The sequence below is a fragment of the Oculina patagonica genome, chromosome 9 (assembly GCF_052425735.1).
Source record: "Oculina patagonica isolate OP01 chromosome 9, crgOcupat, whole genome shotgun sequence".
Classification (NCBI taxonomy): Eukaryota; Metazoa; Cnidaria; class Anthozoa; order Scleractinia; family Oculinidae; genus Oculina; species Oculina patagonica.
The window spans coordinates 17,429,564-17,442,075 of NC_135766.1; the positions used below are offsets into that span (position 1 = coordinate 17,429,564).

Consider the following 12,512-nt stretch of genomic DNA (forward strand, 5'->3'; position numbering starts at 1 on the left):
GCACACTATATGTTTTGAAAACATGGCTAGACGCCGTAAAGCTCCATTAAAACAACTTTACCTTAAGGGATCTTAATGGAAAGACAAACCAACAGAAACTCGCGAAGCAAAAACTGAAGAATACAGTAATAAGATGATAAAAAGGCGGAACGTAGACAAGCGAAGTGTCGATAAGTGAAAGCGTAGTCAAGACTTTATTCGGAAATTTCAACGCATCCGCGGACTTTCTAAGAATATTTAAGCCCTCTTGAGAACACCATGGTAAAGTAAATTGCATTTTTGATGGTGTTCAACGTCGTAATTATTGTTATGTTTGTGTTTTCATTCTCGGCGGAAATTAAACTTATCTTAAACTTAGTCTACTAACTATGTTATCTTTGAATGCATGCTATGCACAAATATTACTCCCAGGTCCATTTAGGAGATGATATATTTTTTGTACGCATTACTGGGCGAGTCGCACATCGAAACTCATGCAATTCCAGAGTTCCAGCCATAAGGATTATCTGCCGAATTAACAAGCAAACGACTTCCCGATTTTCCAAACCATATTATTTAGCATTCTCGGAAACTCTTTATCATTTTGTATGCACTGCACAGTTATTAATCACAGATAACTTTTCAAAGGATTTCCCAGAAAGCACTGTTGATAGTGCTTATGATATTTTTGCATTTTTCTTGATTTGCTAAAGTAAACGCGTTTAATTGTTGATTCTCCGCTAGCATCAAAACTGAGACATCACAGCCGATAAAACAAGTGAAACAAAGAGTCCTGGTACGAGCTTGCAGAGATTGGCGTAGCTTGACGTGTAAGTTAGCGATTGGTTAAACAAACGCATGCGTCCAGGATCATATATAATTGGTGTCGTGTGGCTCGCACAACCAGGAGTCGTGCACGGAACGGAGGCAGTTGTTTTTTTGGTGTTTCTATTCAAGCGATTTCATCGGTCAGTCTGAGCTTTTCCAAATAAATCACAATGAGGTAAGAGTTAACATCATTAAGATATGTTCATGCCAATCTGGGCTACATGCACACATCTGAGCATACATTCATTTTCCAAATACAAAAGAATATACGTATCTTTCATTTGACTTCCTTGTGAAATCGATTCGATTTCTATTGGTCTAACAACTATCGGGATAGCATAGTTTTAAGTCTGTAATGAGTTAAGCCTGGTTTTAATGGTTTCTATGCAGCAAATGTGATACAAGCCGAGCAGTTTTGGTTCTGACTATAAACCGATAATGGAGAAAATAATTCTGTGCTCAGCTAAAGAAACGAAAGCGGAAGACAGACGGAAATGCATTTAATTAATTATTTAATATAAATTTTAAGGGTACATTTCCAGAGGAAATGCAATCATTGACTTTACCCTTATTTGCTTTATACGATCCGTGTATATGTAATTTTTTTCTTGAGCTGCTTCACGTACAAGCGATTTACTCTGAGTGCGTTTGTACATAGTAGTTTAAGCGTTTCCGGTCGGTGATCTTGGTTTGCGTCGAGGGCTTGCGTTTCAGTTCTTTCGCTACAAACTGAAAGTCTAGAGTCTTCAGTTAACTGAAATGTTGATTATTACGAAAACCTTACCCATAAAGTACTCAGTATATAGGTTGACTGAGTTCAGTATTTCTCGTTGTTGCTTTTTTGCCACATGTGACGCACTTCATTCTTGGAAAGTGAAAATCCCCCTCTTATGTCAGACATGCTTTGTTTGCACTTTCGTGTTTGATTTCACGATGATCTCTTGTTACATTAATGGAGTTGACAACTTTATCTTCAAAATTTATAATAACAAAGTACAAAGCTGCAGCTTGCCCGCTCGTTGTATTTCTTTTTTGGATGAATATTTTTTGTGTAGCGAATGATTGACCATGGAAAAAAGTTTAAGCTACGAACTCGAAACCCTAACCTTAGGGTAACCAGATTGAATATTGCTAATGCACCAGTCAATTGAATCCCGGCCCCCCGGCCCCCGGGACTTACCGGGAAATTTAACATTTACCAAGTGTTAAAACCCGGCTTATTTCCCCGCCATAGGGGCCTAGACGTCTGTTAAAAGCCCCGCATAGCGGAGGCATCCGAATCGACTTTCAGGAAAAAACCGTACAAAATCTCGATTTCGTTGCAGAGTGAAAAAGTAGCCTGCGAATACAGCCGCCTCTCACGCTCCGATCCGCTTGCTGCGTTCGAAGTCTCTCCTCTCCGAATGCAGCAAGCGGATCGGAGCGTGAGAGGCGGCTGTATTTGCAGGCTATTGAAAAATCTATTTCTCTCATTTATTGTCCATATATTGATATATAGTTATGAGGTCGGAGAGAAACCTGATGTGGTTTTTTCCACCAAAAACCTATTAAAAAATTGTTTTCGTGGTCAGAGACACAAATTTGTCAAATTTAAAACACGAAATTAGCCATTATGAACACGCCTGCCGGAAGACCCATAATATCGGGGTGTGATTGCCCTACAGAACGTATTTCAGCTTTTGTTGACCATCTACTTCAGCCGATAGCACAGCGACAAGCTTTGTGCGACAGACTTTAATAACTTCATTGTCGATTCATTGAGAAGATTACACTGCCATGCCGAAACAGCCTAAAAAAGCTTTCCTTGTCTCATTAACACTGCATGTGAAGCATACGAAGAATTTCATCAAGGAAACCCTCCCGTACCTAACAGATTTTTAAGAGAGATGCTCAGTGTGATCTTTCAAGAAAGCTCCGGTTCCAATTCAATGGAAAAGATTATCTTTAAGCACATCAAACTGCCATGGGCACGACAATCGCCGCAGTTTCTGCTGTCATCTTCACGGCCAAAATAGAAAACGAAATACTCAGACAAGTAGCAATAAGCCTATCCTTTGGAAACGATTTGTTGACGACGTCTTTTAAACTGATGTGGGACACAAGAAGAGACAAAATAGAAGAATCTCTTCTAAAGTTAAACAGCTTTCACCCTACGATATAATTCACGGCTGAAATCTCAGAAACAGAGACTACTTTCTTGGAGACGATCGTGTACAAAGGTGGCAGATTCCAAGTACAATGAGTCTATTTTTATCGTGCAAACACACTAAAAATACAAACCCAGTCGTCGCGAAATCGATAGCGAAAGGCTTTATCAAGGAAGAAGCGTGGAGACTTTTTAGAGCAGACTCCTCGGATTCCTCAGAACGACATTTTGAGAAAAGCATTTAGTCCTTTATGTTAAATCCCGGTTCCCTTCCCTGTTTCAGGTGATCGCGTGCTGTTAAATCACCGCTCCACGGCCCCGGTCTACTAACAATTTTGTTAAAACCACCGCCCACCGGGGCCAACGCGCCGTTAAAAGTGCGTTAAATCCCGGCTTTGGACGCGTTAAATCCCCGCTAAGTCCCGGGGGCCGGGGGGCCGGGGTTTCAATTGACTGATGCATAACGGTGACGGTGACGAATCATATGGAAATGATTTGGTATCTATTTCGAGCCATATTTGACACGTTCTTTAATTTCTCGGAAAACTGCCGTGATGAATTAATACATGCATTTATTATACATTGTGTACAAACATGCTTTGTATGCGTTTTCACTTTTCCTTTAGTAATGTTATTTCTTGTTGATTTATAGTTATACCTTACTGTTGATTTCTGCCATTACAAAACGCTAATGGTATTCTGATTTTAAAAATGTCCACAATTTTGCCCCAGTGAGTCGCAATTTCTTCATTAAAATTAGTTTATCGATCCCTTCAGTTTCAAGAACTGACCTGCTTTGCTCGTGACGCAGTATAACTTCTCGTTTTTCTTGGAAATTAAATGTGCCCTCATATGATGATCTTGCATTGAAGGTGGACAATTATTTAAATCGATTTCCTAGAAAAGTCTAAATCATCGAAATCAGTAAAAACAATATTTAAAATGAAATAAGTGAAAAAAGTGTAACCTGTGCGATGCAGGGTATGTCGGTTACACGTGCCGACATCTTCAGCAAGGAATTGAAGAACACAAGGGATCGGCCATTGGAAATCACCTCAAGGAGCAACACGATATGGCCCCAAATGACATTGTGCAGTTTTTTAAAATTTCAAAAAAACTGGCAGAGAAAGTTTGACAGTCTTATCTTTCATTTATTATTTAAAGAACTGAAACCAACTCAAAACAAACAATACGATTCCATCCGCACAAAATTAGTTGTATAGATCGGTTATTTATTACTTTTATTGTTTCAGTAGTTTTAAGTCTTTTTAACCTTTTTTAACTTCATTAATATTTTGTTACTATTTTTACATATTTTTTCACATTTTAGCATTCGTGACATTCTTGCCTGTTTTATTATGGTCGAAACGTCGTGGTTTTTAACGTTAAGTTTTGTTACAAAATCAATATCCAAAAAATTACTCAACGACATTTAAAAGAAGTTAAAGCAACTCGCGTGGGCTAGATTTAGATTTAGTTCTAAAAAAAGACTAAAGAAATTATAGTCCACAATAGAAAGTAAATGGAATTTATACAGCTAATAATTCAACGATATATTTTCTAGTTTTTTCAGTTCTTCGTCCGGTTCCTCGTCAGGTGGCAGACGTCCTCATGACATCACCTCCAAACAGGGACTCACCGGACTGTACAACTCTGGGGTGGCTTCTGTAGAACACGTGACCAGACCCCTAGGGGGGTCGGGAGGGTCATTAGGCATTGAGCACTCTGGTGTCGTGGTGACCACTAACAGTGGTGATCGCTGGCTCGTACACAAGGGCAAGGGATATGGAGATTCAGGTAATGTCCTCCTTAAAATTTAACGTATTTTTAAGTATCCTTTAAGGGACTATGTCACGGATTTTAACAGATTTTTGAACAGCCAAAATATATATTCGTGTCGTATGAAACTTAAAAATAATGGTCCATTTTTATTGACAATTGCTATTTTAGAGCACTAAAACAGTTTAAAAGCGCGTTTGACTGCGGATGGCTCGGATGTAAATGGATTGCAATTTTAAAACGTTAGCCAACGTTTTCAAGTTGTTTCCACGCGCCTTAAAAAAATCGATATTTATACAGCCGAAGTTTGATTTCTATCCCCAATAAAGTTATATTTAACAATTAGACTACGAGCCCAAGTTTTCTATGAGTAAATAGTCAACGAGGCGCAGCCGAGTTGACTATCGCTCATAGAAAACGAGGGCGAGTAGTCTAATTGTTTTAGTAGAAACTCTAAAGGATTGCAGTCCAAAACCTACAATATTGTGCACTTTGAAGACAAAAATCAAGAAAATGTACCGCTTAAAGAGCTACGCGAGCGCGCGACTGTTTTCTATCGGCGAATAGAAATCAGTGGGAGAACCAATCAGATTCGCGGATTTCCGTTAGAACACAGCTGAGTTTCTACTAACTTCAGTTAAATGTTCAAAGATAATGTTTTTCATGGGTAAAGCTGCCTACCACTTATTTCAAAAACCTGAGAAATCTCCGTGACATTGTCCCTTTAATTCAGTTAACTTGAAAAGACTGATGTTTTCTATATGTATTTTTCCCTGTTCATTACTTTAGGCCAGACAGTGGTGACCAATGCCAAGCACATGAGTGGAGCCTGGACATCAGGAGGCTCTCAATCCGTGCAGCCTGGGACCAAAGTGGCTGATTACGTCAAGGCTAGCGGGCAGAATTACAACCTGCTGTCTGACAACTGTCATGATGGCTCCAAGAGAATGATGGATGTCGGGAAGGGAAAGCGTTAAACTGAGATGCAAGGATGAGATTACTTCGGCCGCCAAATTGATATGCTCATATACTTGAGCCTGTCCTTTTGCTTGCTTGCTTTAAATCAATCAAACGACTAAATTAGACTAGGAATGTATATTTTTTATTCCTTGACATAAGAGAATGATTTGTAGTGCGGCGAAGAATAACATGATTGTAACTCGAACTCTATCAATAACTGAAAATTAAAATAAAATGTTGACAATAACTAAAAAAGTTGGCAATAAAATCTAAAGACTTGATTAACGAAAAACGCTTTAGATTTCCTTGCGATGCTGTATGTTAATTTAATTTGCAGTCTATTACACGATTAAAAAAAGTTGTTTGCATTGAGTAGCTTATGTTCCTTTTATGGCTTGTGTTCAGCGTGTTTGGTGTTGTCACAGGTTACCCATTCTCATCTCAGTACAGGACTCCAGTCTGTCGGCCTCAAGTCAGAAAGTGGAGAAGAGCTTGTGGAACTAGAGCCTGGAGCCTTTCCTTGTCAGATTTTATACAGTGGAACCCCGATATAACGATCCTCGATATAACGATATTCCAGATATAACGATGAAAATTTAGCGGACCGAACGTAAAATCCTCCCGATATAACGATATTATCAGTACACAGTCACATTTTATTTGCAAAACATCGAATTTACATTTCTAAAAACAGCTTTATATGATCATATACGAAAATGATACTGCGTTCTAAGCTTTCTTATCAGAATAATTCTCTTTATCCTCCTCTAATATGCAGTAAAAAGTGCTTGTTAGGTTTACCCCGATATAACGATATTTTCGATTATTTTACGGCCATATCGTTATACCGGGAGTTTAAATATAACGATTCTTCGATATAACGATATCATTTTATTGCTCCCTTGGCATATCGTTATATCAGGGTTCCACTGTACTGATTTAAGCCGCAGCTGTCTAAATGAATCTTTTCAGTTACATTCTGACACATTCGGTACCCTATATAGTTTTTAGCATCTAGTCACAACTGTTCCATAAACTTTGCCCTGTTTATTAGGGATAGTACCTAGCGAACTATACTCAACCAATAGACTCGACTGAGTTTAACTATTGCAATCCACTCATAATTGTGTATAAAGAGAAAATCCTTCTTACTACCAGTGTATATAGAAAGCCCACACACACTGATCAGTACTTAGCCTATGACTCACACCATCCTCAGTCAGTGAAGCGTGGTATTGTTAAGTGTCTATATGAGCGAGCCAAACACCTCATAACAAAACCATCAGTTATCTCTCAAGAAAAGAAACATTTATCGTCGGTACTTGTTTCTAACGGTTATCCGTCTTCGTTCATACGAAAACTTACTAAGACCACAAGACCAACAGCCAACAACGAACCCACGCAGGAATTTAAATCTACTGTATCAGAGGTTCTTCGCCGCTGCCTACAAGAACAAGGCGTTCGCACCGTCTTTAAATCTGACACAACTCTTCGGTCTTACTTAGTACGACCGAAAGACGCCCTAGAACCAGGCAAACAAGATGGTGTTGTATACAAAATTCCATGTGAATGCGGCAAAGTATATATAGGGGAAACAGGGAGAGCGATGCAAGACAGGATAAAAGAACACGACAGAGACATAAGGCTTGCTCATACACAAACCTCCGCAGTTTCGGAGCACGCAAACGAAACGGGGCATATTCCTTTATGGAATCAAGTCAAGTTTATCGATCGTGACCCTCAAGAGGCTATCCAAATAAGACTTCATTCTTATAACATCAATAGAGATAGCGGAATTGAAATTCCTGAAGCATGGATACCTACGATCAGAAAGCATAACAGCCGTTCAACTACAAAGCGGACCTATGAGGGAACACCATCTGTTAGTCGGAATAATAATGAGGATCGAAATGCACCAATCACAGCGAACCAACGTGCATAAATAGCGACGCGTAAACAATCGACCTCATCGCCTGATGAAGACTAGCAGTATTGCAGTCGAAACGTCGCGATCAACATCTCAAAGCGATTCTTTCGTGAGACAAACGAATAAACGTTCATTACCTAAAATCCTTAATTCTTACACTTCATTCTATACATTGTCATTGGTCGTTGCTAAGCACTGATATATACTGAAAGGTTATTCAAGGTTGCATCAATGATAAAACTAATCAAAATCTGAAATCGGAAAAGGCGGTTCTTAATTTAGATCTTGTTAACAATGACAGTCTCTTCAACTAAAATGTTCATTGTCTCTCTTATGAAGAAAAACAATAATTTTAGCGCCAGATCCAACACAATGGCGGCCTTCAATTCAATGAACGAGTAAAATTCGTGGCCTGCTATTCTCTTATTATTGCAGTTTTCCGGCAGTTACGGAAAGAGAAGCGACCGACCATCCCTCCTATAGCTGTTCAAATGTTCAACCTAATCAGTACTAAATTAATACAGTTCTTCGCAAAGTTGTTTAGAATTCTTCCATGAACAAGGCTTTGTTTTAACTCTACTATTTTGGCGGTAATTTTGGTTGTAAGGCCGTTTAGTTCTGGGTAATATTGAGGCACCATGGGACATTTTTGATCGCTTCGATCGTCTCCTTGCGTGAAAGTAGTTCTCGTATACGTAATCGTTCGTTCGCGATCGCCGCGGTCTGCGACCGATCGCCCGGATAGAACACGGACGGTCCGAGCGATCGTGATCGCCCCAATCCCCGCAGACGTTAGCGATCCGTCTGTGTATAAATGTAGTTCTCGTAAAATCGCTCTGATCGCAAGGACCACTTTTTGAAGTACTGACAGCGGCGATGGAAACGATCGTAGCGATTATCATATGAGAACCAGCCTTAATCGATTGATGCGATAGAAACGATCAGGGCGATCATACGAGAACCAACCTTTATCAATGTTGTTTACATTAATTGATCATGTATCACGCGCGAAACATAGCCTCCGACACTTGCACCGAGAAAACATCGAGGTCCAACCCCGGGGGTCCATGCTTACTTGAATTTGCAAGCAGCTAATCGTCCGAGTCACACTGAAGAAAATTCCCGAATTTCTCCAAATGATCGGAGTCTGAATTTTCACCATCCGCCGAGTTTCCGTCCACATCACATTTCAAAGCCGTGTGGACTTCTGAACCTTTTTTCCGTTTTCTTCGACGTTTCTTCGACTTCTTGGTACTTCCGTGATGGCATGAGGTATCATTCCCATCAGCAAACACTCCGCTTTTACTTTCCGTGTTGTGTAGCTGACATGGATGACCTCCTTCGCAAATGTTCACTTGTGGGTTATCGCCTATAACTGCTGTTCTATTATTGCTTAATAATATTTTTATAGCAGTCACATCCGTTGCGTTGATATTTACTTGCTGTCCTTTAAAACACTCAGAACAGTTTATGGAGGTCTTTATACCGCCTTCGGTCGCTTCGCTTTCAAACTGAACTTCTTGTGGTTCTGGTGGTTTCGATGAATTCATGGCCATAATTCTGAAATGTTCTCGAGTATTTTCGCAGTTATGATCGTAAATATCGAAATTTAACTTTTACGTTTTTCCGCCGTAATTTCGACGTTTTCCTCACTAGAAACCTACCAGCACAATGAGACTTTCTGTGATGTTTTGAACAGAGAACATGGCGCACTCGCTATCGGTCACGTTTCTCGAATGTAAATAAATATGTTCATTTATGGATATGACAGACTTCGCCAAAAATAGAAAGTTGACTCTTTGCCATATGCATAATTAAAACTTTTTTTTTTATTATGCGTATTATAAACAAAAGATGTCACAACATCTACTAGACAAGCTACCGAATACGCGATGATGAAATAAAAGATCCCCTACTATTATTTTAGCCTTAGTTTGTGGAAAAAATATTTCTTATATTTGATTCATTTATATTGGGGCAAATCTGTCCGCAATTAGGAAAGTGAGACTGCGTTACTTATTTATTCCAGTCAAGAAAAAAATATACAAGACTTTGTAGCCTGAATATTAATTGAAGACAAATTAAACTTTACTTGTTTCAAACCCTTGATAGGTCTGGTTTCTTGCAAACTTCACAGGAGTCTGGGAACTTCTTTTGAGCAAGTGTCGCATATTTACCAGAAACATTGGTTCAAAAATCAACATGAAAATTTTATTACCAATCTTGCTTACAATTCTTTCAGTTCTGTGAAACTGAAAACTTTTTACAATGCAAGCAAAACTCCATTCCTCTAATACAAGTTGTCTTCGACAGAATTCAAATCGAGAAACTCTTCTCCAGGTTTTGAAACACCCGTGCACGTATCTAACTCTGCTAACAGAAAATGCAGCCGTTTTGAACCTAAGCACTTTCTTTCCAAGAAATTTTCCTCGTCGGCTATTTTATAAGCCGTCTGTGTCTTATCTGCCGCCATTTTGTACCCTCCTTCATGATAAAGCAAAAACGCTTCGGTCAGGTAATATTGACATTTCATAGCAGGTGAAATTCTGTTGAAAAGTCCTTCTGTTGATAACAAATTCTCTCGTACTTCAGGCAAGTTTCTTTTAGTATGAGTCTGTCCTTTCCAGCATTTCATAAGAACATTAGCTTTCCCCAAATAACAACATCTTTGGAAAATCTCTCTCCTCTCTAATAACAGTTCTTTGTGGCTATAATTCAGGGCTTTTTCATAATAACACAAGACAATTTCATCGGGATTTCGCGCGTCCGAAACTGCCGTGTTCGAAGCACCTAAAAGTTCGTTTTCACATCCTGTGAAGTCTACGGAATATTCTAAGCAGAGTTCCATAACTTTAGCGATCTTGGCGTAAAGTCGGGATTTTTCAGTGTCTTCAGACAGGTTTCCCTCCAGTGATTTCAAACAGTGCAAAGCTGACAAATAATTCTCCTCTTTAGTGTAAAATTCTGCTAGTACAAACTGGGTCTCAGTTAGCAAAACATCGTATTTTTTACTGCCCTCATTACAAACCAGACTACCCATTTTTTGGATCGCCTCAGCGAGTTTTAGGATGCAGTCTGGTATGGAGATTCCACGAAGCCTCATTGCCTCTTCTAAGAGATTTATCACTGGTCCGAAATCATCGAGATCTTGAGCTTCAGAAAGCAAAGATGATAACATTTTTGTTAGCCACTGATCAATTTCATTGTGTATGCTTTCAGGGTCTGTGAAATCAGACAAAAACAATGGAAATCGCCATTTTGTCTTTATTTTTTCCTCCGAGTTCTTTTTGGGAGGAGATTTTTTGACGCTGCTTTTCGGTGAAACGTATTGTTTTCTCCTTCTCCTGGAAAATTCAACCTGATTTGCGTCTCCATCAGCTTGAACGAGCGAATTGTTGACAGTTGACCGAGATCTATTGAATCCATGGCTGCCATTTTCATTCAATGGTCCTTTCTGACCACAACAAATGTTCACTTTCGCATAATCACCTACTATCACGTTCTCGCATTTTTCCACTTTTACATTAAACTTCGGCGAGTCCCGCTTGTGTTGGAGCGAAATATTTAACAGTGGCTGAAGATTCTCGTCGTAGCACGTTAAATTTGTTGTTTCTGTTGATGCTTTTTGACTTTCTGATGGCAAGCTCACTTCCGGAAGTGTTGTAGAATCGACCGACTCAGCTACTTCATGTTTCGCTTTCGACGCCGTCGAGTTTATACTTGTCACAGTTGAGCTCTGTGAATTCTCACTTGTACACGAAGATGTTGCCATTAAAGCCTGTAAATCACTTGTATAAAGTTCCGCTGACTCCGAGATGACAGCCAGCATTTCTGTCAGGGATGGAAGAGAACTCTCAGCAGTGTTCATATTGGCGACTGGGCTTTGTAGCCGAAACTGTGGATCTGTGCACGATGAATCTTGAGTTTCTTCGTTCGTGTCATCCATAGATAAAATTGTCACTTCTAGGCAATGTCTTGTAGTTCTCAATTTGCCAGTAAAATATCCACCGTTGAAATCGGGAACACTGATCAACACAAGCAAAGAAACCAATTAAGTCACATCGTCATTCGTTCATCAAAGCAAAACAAAATTAGCTCGTGTAAGTGGAATGGTAAAGAGTTCGCGGATGCATGATTTAAGACAGCGGTATCCTTCGCTCGTTAAGGACTTCGTCACGTAAGCCAAGACGTAACACGAAGACTACAGACTACTCCTCTATCAAAAGTACAAAGGGTTGGTGGGAGGGGATATACAGTAAAATATTTGTCTAAGCTTTCAGTAATGTTCGTACCAATTCAAATAGAAACCTTGAAAATCTTCATTCGCTTTATTCTCTTTTCTATTCATTGGTTCATGTTCAAAATGCAATAAACCAGGGGAGGGACACCCAAATGAAAGGTCGGGAGACACTCGTCGAAACGTAACCACCTAAGGAGACATATCTGGGCGTGGCTCAAGCTTTTCTTGACCCATAACCTCGTTCCCAGATCTCTTGAGGACATCAAAAGATTCGTCCTCGAGAGATCGAGAACGACGTCTCCCCAAGATACCATTTTTCATGCCTGATCGATCTCTACCGCCAACACAGTACGAGCGACATCGTTTTTTTATTTCTTCTGGGGCAACCCAAAACGAGACCCGGACGGCAAAAAATATTTTGTGTCCTTTCCTGGGCATAAAACCCCTAAGTGAGACCAAAATCTGTAATGCCCCCCCCCCCCCCCACGGGAATACCCCTAAGCGAGAAGAAGAGCATCCCCGTCCCTTTCATAAGGGAGCCTCCTTGGCAGGGGCAACAAGTGATGGAAGTCAGTTCTACATAAGAAGTGAACAGGCAACAAAATGCGACAAAATAGGCACACCGCCGGGATCAGGTTACTGAATGGGGTAAG

At 39.8% G+C, this 12,512-nt stretch overlaps 1 protein-coding gene across 2 annotated transcripts; it reads left to right on the top strand.

The window, feature by feature from the left end:
- Positions 1 to 831: 831 nt before the first annotated feature.
- LOC144666977 (uncharacterized) lies at positions 832 to 6,064 on the top strand. 2 transcript variants are annotated; one of them, XM_078528433.1, is made up of 3 exons: positions 832 to 982; positions 4,518 to 4,750; positions 5,522 to 6,064. In XM_078528433.1, the coding sequence occupies exons 1-3, from the start codon at positions 978 to 980 to the stop codon at positions 5,707 to 5,709; spliced, it is 426 nt and encodes a 141-aa protein (XP_078384559.1). In that variant the 5' UTR covers positions 832 to 977; the 3' UTR covers positions 5,710 to 6,064. The 2 variants fall into 2 exon arrangements, with proteins under 2 accessions (XP_078384559.1, XP_078384560.1); XM_078528434.1 differs by having other exon boundaries at positions 854 to 982; positions 4,527 to 4,750.
- The last annotated feature ends 6,448 nt before the right edge of the window (positions 6,065 to 12,512 follow it).